At 35.3% G+C, this 15,945-nt stretch overlaps 1 protein-coding gene across 2 annotated transcripts in view; it reads right to left on the bottom strand.

Moving 5' to 3' along the window:
- The window catches only part of LOC100550263 (lysine-specific demethylase 4C-like), a 203,726-nt gene that overhangs the window by 146,159 nt on the left and 41,622 nt on the right, over positions 1–15,945 (bottom strand). For both annotated transcript variants that reach the window (XM_019610469.2, XM_010725643.3), the window contains exons 4-5: positions 14,892–15,006; positions 4,535–4,728 (exon numbers count right to left, since the gene is read on the bottom strand). In XM_019610469.2, coding sequence (XP_019466014.1) covers positions 4,535–4,728; positions 14,892–15,006 — 309 coding nt within the window. The remainder of the gene's footprint in view (positions 1–4,534; positions 4,729–14,891; positions 15,007–15,945) is intronic.

Raw genomic sequence — 15,945 nt, 5'->3', positions numbered from 1 at the left:
CTCTCCTGTGCTACTGGAAGGGGTGGAGTCTGGCTCCACCTCTACTAGACCTCATTTAAGAGCTGACTACCACTAGGAAAGAATCTCTTTTGGAGATTGCTCCTTTTGGAGATTGTTCATCTTGGAGTCTTCTCAGTGAGCCCATGATAAGGGTAAGCTTTCCATCCCTTCTTCTTTAGTGTGATAATCTGTTTAGCCTAACATTCTTGCATATTTCTTAATTATAACATCCGTATATTCACTAATTATACATCTGGTATGAAACAAAGGTGTATTACTGTGGTTGGCAACCCTGCACACAGCAGGGGTGCTGCAACTAGATGATTTTTGTGGTCCTTTTTCAACCCAGGCCATTCTATGATAGTATGATTCTAGGACTGAATTCTACCATGTGGAAAAAATGGCATTGCACCCACTGACATTCATGGACACTTGCTGAATATTTACAGAGACCAAACAGCAGATATGTGCACAGTGAGGAGTGGGAGGTACATTTCAACAGTAGTGACAGTGGGTCACCTCCACTGGTACAGATTTTTATGAGCCTGGCATGCAGGCTCTTATTCATTGCTGGTGAAAAAGCACGTCTAATACTAGTGACAATGTTTAAAACTAGTCTTTTGTAGCTAGAATTTGTTCTACTAAATAGTGCTATTGTGCTCTTTGTATCTGTTGTAGTTTCTATTGAAATAAACAGGAGGCATTACTTTTAAAGCAACCTATGTACATTAACAAGATCCACCCCTGAGCCTTTTCTTCTCTAAGCTGAACAATCCCAACTCTAACAGCCTCTCCTCATCCTCAGAATTAGATAGCAACTTGAAATATTTCCACTTTCATGGAGAATATCGTAGCTTCCAAATATGTGATCAGTTTCAAGAACAAGAAACAGTGCTGACAAGCTTGACAGATTATAGCTACCTTTTTACAGTCAGAATTCTGACTACAACTATCTCTGTATTTCCTGACAGTCTTATTTCTTATCCTTTTCTAATGATTTTAAAATAAATGTGGCTGATCCTTTCCTTGGTCATAACCACTTCCCATCTATCAGGGAAGGTTTTGCAGATTGCTCCCACTTCATGTTAAAATATCTGCACATCACTGCAATTTTATCTGTTACTTTTCTGAGACAACACAAACAGGAAACATGCCAGTTCTGTAAATGGTATGCATGACTTACAAAAGTTAACAGCACTATTCTACCCATGCTGAACTTTGTTTCACCTTGTCCAATTTTTTTACCAGTCTTTGTCACCTGCTGATCACACTGAAAACCCTATTTATGATACTCCAGAAGATACCATCAGAACCAGATTAAAAGAGACTCTATCTACAGTATTAGTGCTAGTCTGACTATGCCATTCCTTCTACACCACTTTTTGACTACAATTTTCTCTGTGTTAATAGCATCACACCACCAGCCATTTCATTTCTTGATATTTCAACCCCATCACTATCTCTTTGCTGCGGATATTCAAAATCTGAAAGCTTTCATGTGAAATCATGTTTTAAAATGTCTCAGAGCCCAGAACATGGAACAACATTTCCTCAAATTTCCAAGGCAATATAACACATACTTGTACACATTCTACACTAGCAAATCTGTAAAAATAAACAGCTACAGTAGTCAAGAGGCAACATTAAAGTAGCCCATGAAAGAACTTGAGGCAATCTTGAGATCAGTGTTCTCGCCATCCTGGCTCCCCTGAGCTCCCCAAATCAGAATTTCTAAATCTAACTCACATGCTTTGAATGTCATCACAGATTCTCTTACAATAGTGATACTTAATCTAATTTAGCTAAGGTCTCTCCTTAAGAAACCAGTCATTTTCTTGACATTATCGTTAAAAATCTTTCATTCCTGTTGCGCATAATTATTTTATGAGCGATAATCCTTGCAAGGTGTTCTGCAGTGTATGAGCTGCACGACTAAGCAATTTTCTCTTTTTTAAATAATGTATTGTCTCTTGTCATTTCTAGGCCAGGAAGTAAAGAGCTAATGGGATGTCACAGAAAACATCACAGATTAATACATATAATCTGTCTGAATTTCACCACAGGTTTATACTCTTTTCCTTTTAAAAAATAAGTACAAACTGTTATTCTCTATATGGGAAAGAATTAAAATCTCCACCCACCATCAGACTCAAAAGGGGAACAAAATGAGCACAATTTTAAAAATACTACTTCCTAAAAAAAAAAACCTAAACATGCTGTCCACTTATCCTCATTTTCTCTTAAGAAAAGAGTATTTAAATTACTTTAATGTTTGAAACTTCCACAATTCCATGAAAATAACTGCCTGCTTAAAAATAATTTTTGCATGTGTGTAATTAATATTCTTCAAGAATGTTTACATCTCAACCTTTACAAAAGTGAATAAAATTCTATTTAAAAGACATTTTTTGTATAGTCAGGTAAATAGCACCACAAATAAGCACTGCTTTCAGATACTTAATACAGCAAGAAATAATTTCCAAAATGCAAATAACTTACGCAGATTTTTGTCATTTATAAATTTATAATGCAAATTGAAGCACTATCTATGTTTTATGCATGGATATAGCACACATTCCAACAGGCTAACATTTTACTACTAACAGCTGCGTTAGGTGAAGCATTAATGTCAAAGAGCAGTTCAATATTTGAATATGTCAAACTCCTCAAATTTTACATTAAAAAAATCTTCAGTCAAGGCCTATAAACCTGAAATAATAATTACAACCGAAGATAATGAATATACTTAACAATAAATGGCAGAGTGAAGAAACTTCCAGAGTGAATCCACAGCTCTGAGATACCATTATGAAACATGCAAACAACAAACTGGAATAACAAATTAGGTAAATCATGTCAATGGTTATTCTTTGTAATAAGACTGTTCTCATAAGAAACAGTGATGTTAAATGAGTTAGTGTCTTCAAGATTTCCTTCCCCTCAGAAACAAACAAACAAAAAAAAAAGACAGAAAGGAAAACTTGCAGGAGAAAATTCTGCCTGGCAGCAAGCAATCACAGCAGATGCTGTTTTTCTTTCTCTCAAATTTTTCCTCAGAACATTCTTCTTTTCTCCCCTCATACTGTTCTATTTCAAGGCTTCTGAATTGTATTAATTCATTTCTTCCTCTCAAATTATTGCCTATCCTTAGGACTTCTCTGCAGGTAAAAAGTAACTTATAAAGCAACCATATAAATTACACAAATATACACATATGTGGGCAGAAAAATAACCATAATCCTGACTTCGCTAATGGTTACCTGACATACTTCCTATGTTTCAAATGAAGCAGTCAATGAAGGAATCAGTATACACAACATAATATGTACTTGTTTGCCTACCTCTTGATGAAGTGCACAGAGAATAAGAAGAAATGGAAGATTATCTATGCCTAACTATTGGAGAAAGCTCCAAAATCCATAAAGACAATCAGAGCAGTCAGATTTAGCAGCTGCCTGCAAAAGCTTGCCTGGGATTTCTGGTGGAAGCTACTCTCAGAACTCAGAGAAAACACTATAATGCTTTTTAATATAATATTTTTCACCTAGGTTTCATTTGGTTTCCTTAAGAAAGCACATATCAGTTCACTCAGCTTTAATTTTAAAAGAACACATTAGCTGTAATTCCTCTATTTCTCTGAAGGAATATGCTAAAATCATGTTAACACAAGAAAATTTGAATACAATAACAGCATTAGTAATAAATTATTGCAGCATTCCTCCAGCAAGTATATAACAATAAATAAATAAACCTCTAACTGATGAAAACTGTCGGTGAACTTTACTGCAACATTCTGAAACAGTATGGGCCAATTTGGCTCAGAAAAGGAAATTAGTGTCCACTGCTATTTCTTCTACAGGTATTTTGGGGACAGAAAAAAAAAAATCTTACTATCAGCAGGAAAACATTTCTCCATTGTGCTTTAAGACATCCACGTAAGACCACACTCTGTGTATATTCACTTTCTTGTCCCTCTTTCAAACAAAAGACTCTTCAATTAAAAATGTGAAGTGGAAAGGATAGCAGAAACATCCTACTCAGGGAATGTGTCAATGCTGAACCTCCTTTGCTACTGGGCCTGAGTAACACTAAATAATAAGATTCTGACCCAAAAAATAAAAATAAAAGGCAATTAAATCCATCTTTAATAAAAAAAACCTGGAAGCAGTCCCAAAAGACAAATCGGACCCAAACAAATTGAACCAAAGAAATTGATTTCTTAGAGGCCTCACAAGAGCTCCCTCAAATATCCTTGGATTTGTTAACTCCAAACTTCTCAAATTGAATCATTACAACCTATTTCTTTTGAACTCACATAAGCTCTGCTTATTAGCCTTGTTCTTTAAAACAGAATAGTACAATACTGCAATGTTCTTTGTATCACAGATCTCCTATTTCATTGCTTTTCTTAGCTGAGAATTCTGTCTTGGCTTTTGAGTAAAGTTAATCACTGTGAAGCAATTGCACCCCAACTGCTTGTTTTAGTCAGCTGAAACACACAGATAAATAAACTTCTAGAAAAATTAAAACTTGCCATGACTTTGGCTCCCCAAAATGGAGATAATTAATGCTGTAGAGATCCATATCTTCAGTGTGCCATGCGAATGTTGTTTTCCACATGCCAAAATACAGATATGGGGTATTTACACCCTCAATAGAAATTCCACAGTCTTCTCCTACAACATCCAATATTGTATTAAGATGAGCAATATTCCATTCCTCAATACCCTGAAAAAGATACATAACAGGTGTATTAATAAATTAATAAAATAATGGAACTTTATATAATAGTATTTCACAAAAGATACATGCCTTATCTAGCCTTTCAAAAGACTGTAGATAAACAAAAATTTATAAATACTTCATCAGACTCTTGAAGTTACCCCCAAAAAATTGTTTTGTCCTTAGCAGAATTTAGATCAAGTGTTAAGCCTGAGATGTTTACAGCAGAGAACACAGATAGGTAGATATATATGAGCTTAACATTTAATATTTCAAACTCAACACATATTGAAATACTGTACACAACAGAAATAACAGCTGCAGACAAAAAGCTATATGTCACTAGACATACCAATCCTTTTTACTTACAAAATAATATAAAAAATTAAAATGCTTTTAAATTGTTATTTTTCTATTTAAGTTTCCCACTTTTTACTAGAAGAAGACCAATAAAAACTAAACAATCACTCCAGAGATCTTTCAATAACCATAATTAAGGATTGCATGACACAGCATTAGAGAAGAAATCTACTAATTTCATGGGATTTCAGACATTTTCCTCCCATTGTTGCCTAAAGTTTCTGTGTTAAAAGCCACACATAGTCTTCGTTGTATTTCAGATTCAGAAAACACGATTCCAATTTCAGGTAATACAGTGTGTAAAAGTCAGTGTAACAAAGATCAAAGCTACAAAATTGAAGAGAAATTTCACTATAACAACAATCATTAGCTCCTTGAAGGAAGACTTCCATGTGCAGTTCAGCTGACTCCTTGAGACACCATATTTGACTGCCTGCAGTGATGACCTCACTTAAGAAGAAAGGCTACCCTTATGTCACCGGGGAGATTGACATAACTTCTTAGAAAGGAGTTAGGTTTACAGAATGAGTTGATTCCGGACAACAAATTGATTTATTTATAATGAAAGCTTTTGTTCTCATGCACTTATGTGACATAGAGGTGCTTGAAATAAAAACATGTAAAAACATATTTATGATAAGCACTATCAAAGAGAATTAAATGCAAAGATGTAGCCAAGTAGTAGATCTTGGTAAAATATCTACCTTTCAAATCTAAAACTCAGTCACCAGAAAGGCAATAGAGCTGTAAGATATAAAGTTTATTTGCAGACACAATTGTAACTAATTATTCTTCTAATTAATTTACTTACTTGCTTGAAAAAAATCTCACAAAATTAACTGCTGTTCACAAATTATGCATGGTGAATTCGGAGAAAAAAACTAATATGACAAAATAAAAGCAATGTCTTAACCACGGAGGCAGACTAGAACATAAAAAATAAACATACCGGATTAAAAAAAGCAACTGTTAATCTAGGCAGTATCCTTCTGACAGAGGGCAAAAACAAACAAGAATCAGAATACCTTTCTAGCCTCCAGCAATTTGCAGATTGAAGGTTTCACCAGAGGCGTTACTCATCCGCTTAACAGGACCCAGTGGTCTTTTTACCACTTAAAATTCATTTCTCCAGTCACCATTTTTAATACAAATAAACTTTTTCCAATCATAACATCTAGACATCTTATCCTCCTCTTACTAAGAACTAGTAAGAACTAAGTGATACTAGGAGACAAAATTAAGAAAAAATTATCTTTTTATTTCACCTATTTTCATCCTTAGTTAAGTCACAACCAAACACCAAGCAAACGGTTAGTCCCTGAAAAGAAAGCAAGTCCTCCTACAGAGAAAAAGGTTGCTTAAACACACATAACACAAAACACAAGATCCAAAACCCCTATAATCAAAATGCATAACCTATTTTCATTTCCTAATAGCCATTCTGGACAAATTACAGAAGCTTTCATTTTTGAGGAAAAGTTCACTGAAACGGGTTTAAATTCCAAGATCACTGTGGTTCATTCTAATTATTTCTACATTCCTTAACTATTTTATGCTTAGGTTAATGCAAGTTATTACTACAAACTATTATCAAGTGTATTACTTTACCTCAAAGATGTACCTTTTTCTGGTATTCCAAAACACTACACAAAATGATTACATGAATTCCACTTAAAATACTGAGACAGCCTTTTGCCATAGTTACGAGACTGTTTTTAGACATCAGAATTTCAGTGCAGAACAAAAACAGCATAGGACCTGTAGTTCAGCAAGCCAACATATAATCATACTTCAAAAAGTTAAAGTATACCCCTTAAAGTATACCCTAGAAGGATATATTATATTTAATAACCATTATTAGATGAATAGCATTCAAATTCTTTGACCTAGAAATGAAGCTTCTTACACATGAAAAAAAAAAGAACATATAGGCATACTCTACTCAATGTAAGGAAAGGATCGAATATTTAATCTGTACTATATCTCAATACTGTTTTATAATAACTGTAAGTAAAGTGTAAAGAACGTATTTCTAGCATCCACACTTTCAGTGGCTGATTTTTGAATACATGCAATCTGTATTCTTCTGAACCACTGTGCCACTTCTATACAGTAACATGTTCTGCTGTACAGTTGTACCATACAATTCAACATTAGTTGGGAAAAAGAAAAAAAGTTAAAAAACAGCATATTTTTCTCTGTTTGCTACAACAAAGAAATACAGATGTGAAACAACTTATTTGTCTTTGCCACAGCACATTAGACTTTTAATACATTTCTTCAGAGAAACAGTACAAGTTATAGGCAGCAGGTTATGTAAAAGCTAATACTACAATTTTTGCTAACTTTTTAGATGATTCAGACTATCTGTAAATTACCGTCATGAGTTTTTATGGTTCTTTTAATAGCATTTGAACCAGCTTGTAAGGCTGTATGTAGATAAAAGGGAATTCCTTACAAGCAGCTCTCATAAATACCTAAACACAGCTCAAAAGGAGCTGACCCATTCTGTTCTCAGGGACTAAAAAAGAAGTGGCTTCTAATACCTTGGTAAAAAAACTGAAATTAGGGAGTTTTTTTCATACTGAGGATCTCTCTGCAGAAAAGAATAGGGCTTCAAACAAAATCATTTTCTATTCATGTTCCATTTTTAAAGTAATTGTGGTAGCGACACAGTACCGTTCTTTGCACTTTCCTGATACATATCAGTCTGAGATATTCTATTTCTTTGAGTGTGATTTCTGTATATATGTACGCTAATAAACAAAGCCATTTTTCAGTGTTTAATTTATCCCTTGATTATCACATGGATTCCTTTCAATATTAATATGGCAAACAATACATTTCTTGTACAACTAGGATTAAAATGTCTTTATGACTGACTGTAAAAGCTCACATAATAGGATTTAAAAAAAAACAACTGATTTAGACAGAGCGAAGGAGAGTAGGAGAATGCAGAAAAATCTGTGCTTGGTCACCCACTCGTCAGTCCACGCACTCACCCACACAGTCATGAATATACTAAAAAGCCTGCCATGTTTTTATTGCTTCTTGAAGGTACATAAGAATGAAATAGGAAAATGCTATGATTAGAATTTTTGCACAATAAACACGTATTTGATCTACTTTTCTCAGTAACTTTTCAGATAAGACTCTTACTTTTGAAAGCACATTTTTTAAGGGTGGAAAAAATAAGAGAAGCTAGTAAATTCTCTGTGGAAATAGATACTAAAACCAAATATATAAGTGAATGAACACTCATATTGATCTCAACTGTGAGAAGATCATACACAGAAAGGACATTTCAAGTTATCACATGCTAAAACACACATAAATTGCTACATTTAAAAAGTACTGATTTGCAATGAGACTTCTTGACTTCAATACAGAGTGCAAATAAATAATCCTACTGAGAGAGAAGAGTCCAGCTTATCTGACCACATGATAGAAACGTTTAGGCAAAATCAGGTTTGTGGCTTTGAGGTAGACTGAGGAAGAAAATCAGGTACATTTTGTGCTCAGCCACATTCATTCTCAGTCTCTACCATTTCTTGTAAACACCCTTACTCACTGCCTCTTTTTTTCGAAATAACATAAATTGTGACCACTGAGAACTCATCTATGCCCATTATCACCCATTACCAGAAGTTCATTCTAAATTTCATTTCTGTATTTTTGTACGTAATTCTTATACACTGTTTTCCTGTATTCTTATTGTCACAGTAACAGTCACTGTTCCTGTAGTTCTTACCTCCTCATTAAGCTACCCAGTAGCTTCCACTATCCACTACTATAAAGAATGCCATATAAGACACATGAAGTAGTCAGTTCACAAAAGAATCTGTAAGACTGTCTTGACGAGCATGGAGAGTCCAGTCTCTGTAGGCAACCTCAGTGGCACTCATAGTAAACAAGTGCCTCCTGACATTCGGATGGAAGCTCCTGCATGCCAGTTTGCACCCACTACCTCTAGAACTGGTATCACTGAACAGAGCCTAGCCCTATCTTCTTTGCACTCTCCCTTCAGCTATTTATATATACAAAGGAACTATCTCTTTTCCAGAATGAACAGTTTCAGCTCTCTCATCATATGTTCCAGTCCCTTCATCTGTGGTCCTTTTTGGACTCTTGCACACTTGTACTCTTCTCTCTTTTTCTGTGGAGTCTAGCTTGGACACAGTACTTAACATCATAAAATCATAGAATCATAGAATCACCAAGGTTGGAAAGACATTCAAGCTCATCCAGTCCAACCGTCCACCTATCATCCATCAGTAGTTCTTCCTAAAAGGTGAGTTGCTTCACCTGCTGAGAGGAGAGGGGAAGGACCGCTTCCCTTCAGAAACCTGCAGGGTCACTCCTTCTTAACAGTATGCTGAGGATACCATTCGCCTTCTCTGTGGCAAGAGTATGTTGCTGGTTCATATTCAACTAGATTCACTGGAGTTCCCAATGGCCTTCTCTGACACACTGCTTTTCAGTTGATCAGCCTCCAAGACATATTCCATATGCCTGGGGTAGTTATTTCCCAGGCCGTACTGCCCAATCATTAACTGGATCTAGTACTGACTCTTAGGTATAACTATCCCTTAGCATAACAATTACTAGTTATTGGCCCCCAACAAGGCCCACTAATCTCACCAGCAGGGCCTGCCAATCAGCCAATTTCAAAATCCTTACTCTTTCATCATCCACACTTCAGCTTCCATGAGGCAGAGAGTGTTGAAAGCCCTACTGAAGTCAAGTTATGGTATATCCAGTGCTTTCCCTTCATCTACCAAGTCAGCCACTTTGTCAAATGTCAAGAAAGTTAACAAGCTGGTGAAGTATGACTTCCCCTTGATGAATATCTGCTGACTTCTTGTGATAGACAACCTTCCTGTTCTTCCTGTGCCTCAAAATGGCTTCCAGAATTGGTAGTTGTTCCATCAGCTTCTCAGGGATGAAGATGAGGCTAAGTGACATGTAGTTCTCTCAGTCCTCATTCCTGCCCTTCCTGAAGGTAAGATCTTTCCTCCAATCATCATGCATCTCTCCTAGACACCATGATCATTCACATATAATTGAATGGCCTCAGTGTGATATCAGGTAGCTCTTAACATTTATGTGTGCTTCCCCTAAGAGCTCAAGGATGCATATATGTCTGGTTTGCTTAAGTTTTATCAACCTGATTCTTTTTCACCAAGAGTAACTCTACCTCACAGTAGACTTTTGTCCTATCTTTGGTATTCTGGAATTTTGAAAGTATTAGTAGACTACGGCAAAGTAGGCATGTGGCCTCTTCCATGCCATGTCCTGTACTACCAGAGTCCTTGCCAAGTCAGCAGACCTGTATTTCCCATTTATCTTTTGTCACATATACTTTAGAAATCTTTCTTGATGCCTTTGACACTTCTCACAGATATTCAGTTCTAGGTGGGCTCTGGATTTCTCATTTCCATACTTGAACAGTGTCTGTGTTCCTTATAGCTTATCTGTTCTTGCACCCATCTTCTATATACTTTCAGTTTATCTTTGAATTTTTCCAGAAGATCCTTGCCCATCTACAAATGTCCTCTTGCATTTTTGCCTGAGTTTCTGCTACCTGGGATTTGCCATTCTTGAGCTTGGAGGGGGTGAATATCAGGCACCTTTCTTGGGCCCTCTTTTCTTCCAGGGTCTTATCCCAAGAGTCTCTTCCTCTTTGAAGAGATCAAAGTCTGGCTTCCTGAAAGTCAGGACTGTGGTCCTGCTTTCTGTCTTGCTGTTCTTAAGAACTCTACCAGCTCACTGTCAGTGCAGCCCAAGGCTGCCTCAGACTTTCACGCTTGTAGCAAGCCTTCCCTTTTGAGATTAAGTTACCAAAAGACCACCTTTTCTCACAGCTGCTCTACCCCCTTGGTCAGCAAGTTGCCACCAATGCTCTCCGAAAACCTCCTAGATTGCTATACCCTGCCATTTCCCTGTCTGAGGTAAAGTTACAACTCACATTCCATCCCTAAGTCATTTCATTGTCAGAAACAAATTCTACAGCTAATGTTAAAGTGCTGCTTTAAAATCCAGTTAGTTCCTCTGTTAAGGATACAAGTGGAAACCAGATGCTAAAGCTAATGTTACATTAGAGATGTACCTACAATTCAAATCAACTGTTAACTTGCAAACTCAACTGAATCAATCTCTACACTACTAAACAAATGTGCTCCCCACAGCTTAAGTATGGGAGAAGGAAGGCACTATTGTATCTGGAAGAATAAAACTAAGGGAAGGAAAAGAAAAGCAAAATTCTGCTTTCAAGATAGCAAGCTGAAACACTGGTGAGAAAGAGGTAAGCCAAAATTTATGCGTGCTTTTTCCACACCTTCACTTTTCTCTATGAATAGCATTTACTGCAGAGCACTTAATTCAGATACGTTTTATGAGCTGTTGTAAGTCACTTTTTTTTGGAACATCTTTTGAAATTAGGGATTTCTTTCTACCTACCTACTAGATTAGTCCAAATAGTAGTCTCACAGATTTTCTCCTACCTGCCCATGAAAGCATGATTTCAAATAAAAATTTTCTAAAGAAAAGACCCCAAAAAACATTTTAAAAAGTTTATTTGAGCTCCTACTATTTCACACAAGAAAACAATTAAATTTGTAGTCTCCACAATTACTAGTGTGATTTATTCAGCTGGGTGTAGTGTTGAAGTAGGTCTAACTAGTTTCCTAGCATAGAGACTATACTGAAAAAAAGTAGGTGAATCACACTCTCCAATTTACTCACAGTTATAATTGACAGATGAGTTAATACAGCTATGATATCAGAAACAAAAGATCTCTTCTCCTTCCTCTTCCTGATAGCAACAGTGGGTTTCTGCAACTATTCTGCAGGCTCAAGTTGGCATTACATTCAGGCTAACTTACAAGCAAGAGAGATCTATTAAAATAACATTAAAAAATAATAACCACTTCAAAATTAAACTTCCAAAACAGTCGTAACTGGTGTCCATATTCAATTCAAGAATAAATTAAACAAGTGAAGATAGAAAAACTGGTGCTTTATTGTAGATTTTGTAAGTTCTGTCAGGATTTCACTCAAGTTCTGATAAAGTTATAGCAACAGAGAGACAAAACCCTGAACATCTATCCAATTAAGCTTATAAATTTAACAGAAATAATGTTCTTCATAATCTATTTGTTAGTGCAATTATTTTCTTGAGCCATTCTTACTGTCTTTTTCTTGAAAAACAGTATAATTCAGTATAAAAGCAATTAGAGTGCCTTCAGCATAGAATAGTATTCCAAGCAAACATTCAACTATCTTAAATTTATTTTCTATGAAGCTGTATGCAGCATACAAGAACATTTATTCTTTCACATTATTTCCTTACAAAGATCTAATGTCTATTAACACCAACAGAATGCTGTAAAACTGTAAATAGATTATAAGCAAGATAGAATCTAGAAAAATCTATATATCACAAGAGTAAACTCTGAATCATCGACAGCAGTTGTCAGATTTCAAAACATGTATTTATAACTTCAATTTTTTTCTTTTACATAACAGATTTTTAGCTTTGCCCCTTCTTCCAAATCCTTCAAAATCTTTCATTCTCTAATTTAAGAAAAGTAAACTACAAAATCTATGATCTAAGCTGCTATTAAGATGCTGCATTCCACAGATCTTATTTCTTAAATTATTTAAATAGCAAAAGTCAAAACTTGGTTGAGCTTCAGGCACTGATTTGTCATAAAAATAATCATCATGCAGACAAGAAAATGGAAGTGGCAAACTTTTAAAATAAAAAGCAATTACTTGCAGTACAGAAGTACTTCTCAATAATTTTGACAGCCCGACCACACATACACATCACATTTTCACTAAATTCCTGTTATTTTCTATTAGAAATCCAGCTAGACATGCATCATTCTGTATCAATAACACGCAGTTTAGTATAAAATGTATAATGTAAAAACCAAGCCCTTGTTTTTGTTTCAGGCTCTTATGTCAAATTAATTCTGCCCTCCTCTTTCTCTTGAATACTGCACCTTACTATATTCATCCTTTTCCCCCCAGAAAATGGCAGTAGCAAAACAAACGGAATGAATATGAAAAACAATCTCTAATTTGAAACCAAAGGAAAAAAAATCCATTCTTAGCGCTATCAATTGTAAGACATGAAAAATATAAGTTGCCCAAGCACGCCATCTAGTGGCTGAAAAATAACTTTGGAAAAAATATTCTGAGAGGTAAAAATTTTGTTCTGGCATTTGCAATTTTCTCATCCACAGTTTTCATGCCAGAGATTACTTCCTGTTTTTGTTTACACTCCACTGGACTTTACACTCTGAAATGGCTGCTGCATTAATTGTTCAGCCTGTTTACTCCTTCTTCAACAACTTCACCTCTCACTAACATTTCTCTTTATTTTAAAATACTTATTTAATCACAACCTTAAAGTGTGTATTTGTAAAACGCTGGTATGATGAGAATGAGATGTCATCTGTCAACAATAAAAAAGATATGGAAGAGAAGAGGGGGCAAAAGGAGAGACAAAAGGGGGATAAAAGGGCAGACAAAAGGGGACACAGGGAAGAAAAAGAGAAAAAAAAAAGAGCAAGATTTTATTTACTGGGACACACACCAAAAAAAATGAACACTGTTATCCTGTGCCCTATTTTTGTCTATACAAAAATAAAACAACTCAAGACCACCTACACTTGAAGTGGCTCTTCACTGAAACAGCTCAGCTCAGAATCTTAAAGTATTTTCTTTATCACTTTTATGTAACTGGGCACAAAACAGAATTTGGACTTGCTGCTTTTTCTAAACTAAAGACCGGTAGACATTTGTATCTGTCTTCATATAAGCCAGCACAAAACTTGAACAGCCTAAAACTATCTTGGCTGACTGTATGTATCTTTAGACAGTATTCCAGCAATTTTTCTTCTGTGTAGAAATATGAAATACTAGGAGCATCTTAGACTATCTGCCACAGGGAAATTCTACTTGTTTGTTTGTTTGTTTGTTTGTTTGCTTGTTTGTTTTACTGTTTCTGAGGAGCCTGTAACTCTATACAAGACAGGCTCTTTTGGATAAAATTCTGTTTTATGATTTTGTAAATCCTCAAACTTACTTTTTAATGCTAGCACTTCTTCAATCAATCTTGTTCCTTCAATAATTCTATCAAAATCTATATTTAGACTTTTTATTTATATAAAATATATTTTTATATTTATAAGTATATTGATTTTTACATAACCAATGTTTATGTAACCAATTTGATATACTGTAATTCTACGGAATACAATATGTGTTTAGTCCTTTTTAATTCATGGAGATCTTCAGGAGTAACCTCTAAAATGCACTTCCTCTTTATTTTAATTCAGAGGCATAGAGAAATCACAAGCATATTTCACAGAAGCTGTAGACATTCCCAACATGCATAAAGTATTGTGATCCATTTTCCTCCATGAAAGTGAGAAATAAATGTACTTCTTATTTTACTTATTTTAAGTAAATTTACTTATCACTAAATTTCCACATTTCCACACAAATACTGAATGTTATACTGAAATGTTAAGAACTAAACAGTAAAGCATTTCAAAGCCCTGGAAAGTTCCAACTGAAGAAAGAAGTCCTATCATTAGAAAAAGTATTGGTATCCTACAGAAATGTTCTTGCTGATGTACAATTAATTTCAACTCTGCTTAGAATCTTTAAAGAGAGTAACACAAAGATTTCAGAAAGACAGATTTTTCAGACACAAAACAAGAATGTATGCTCTAAGTATAATACCCTTTCAGAGGGGGCTGAAAGAGATAAACTTCATAAAAAGCTACGCATACTTCATCATAAATGCTCCCACTGATATCTGCTCCATAAATTGGTGCCACAAAAGTCAAGTTCCTCCAGTATTTACGCTCCAGATCTTCATAATCTATGTATCTTGGGGTGCAGTATCTGCAGAGGAAGAGGTAAGGCAAATTTCAGCTAGTCTTTCAACAACCACCTTCGCAATGGACTATGCTTCTGATCCTGCAAAGAGAATTCTAAAAGATCACTTTATTTCAAATACACTGAAAGGGAAGAATTATTACTTGTCCTGCCTGAATTCCTCATTTCATAGCCCAGAATGTAACCTCATACATGACAGCTAGAGTGGTTGAAGTTATACACCCATACAACATTTTCTTTAATCTTCAGGAGCTAAATAGAACCCCTCCTGACTGCTTTCATACTAATGTCCTTCTTTTATTTCTGTTCTTTGTAACAAACACACATGGAAGAGCCACTTCTCTGACAACTGACATTTATTATTTCTCTGCCTCAGTACCATCTCTGCAAACACAGAGGCAGGGCCTACACAAGTCCATCTCACAATAATTCAAATGAACTAATTCTGCCAAGCAACAGCACTGCTTCCTTGCTCCTCCCCCAGAAAAAGACTTCAAGAGGAGACAGAGCATTTCAAACAGTGATAGCAAAACTTCTCTCAAGCAGTGAAAACAAAATACATAAGAGATCTTTCTTTTTTCCCCTTTAGGGTACTATACCTTTATATATCCAAGAAGGTTACTCTTTGAAAATCTTCTGAGAACACAGCATTAGCATACTGCCATAAAAAAACATTCATTAATAACCTTTCCCTTGGGATCCTTTTGTCAGGACTCTGTTCTCCCATATTTTGGTCTTTAGAAAAAAAAACATGCTCTCCTACTGCAGCTCTGAGAAACAATTTATCTTTAGCACTGCCAGATTACTACAGCTGAATTACTGGAAAGAAACCCTGAATATATGTGAACAAAGTACATCATGTGATAAAACAGAACAAAAATAAGCAGTTAACAATATATATCTTAAACAATTAATTTTTAGCAACAGAGTTTTTATTTTCATCAT

The sequence above is a fragment of the Meleagris gallopavo genome, chromosome Z (assembly GCF_000146605.3).
Source record: "Meleagris gallopavo isolate NT-WF06-2002-E0010 breed Aviagen turkey brand Nicholas breeding stock chromosome Z, Turkey_5.1, whole genome shotgun sequence".
NCBI lineage: Eukaryota > Metazoa > Chordata > Aves > Galliformes > Phasianidae > Meleagris > Meleagris gallopavo.
The sequence above is the reverse complement of the archived record's forward strand: the minus strand, read 5'-3'. Positions and strand labels throughout refer to the sequence as shown.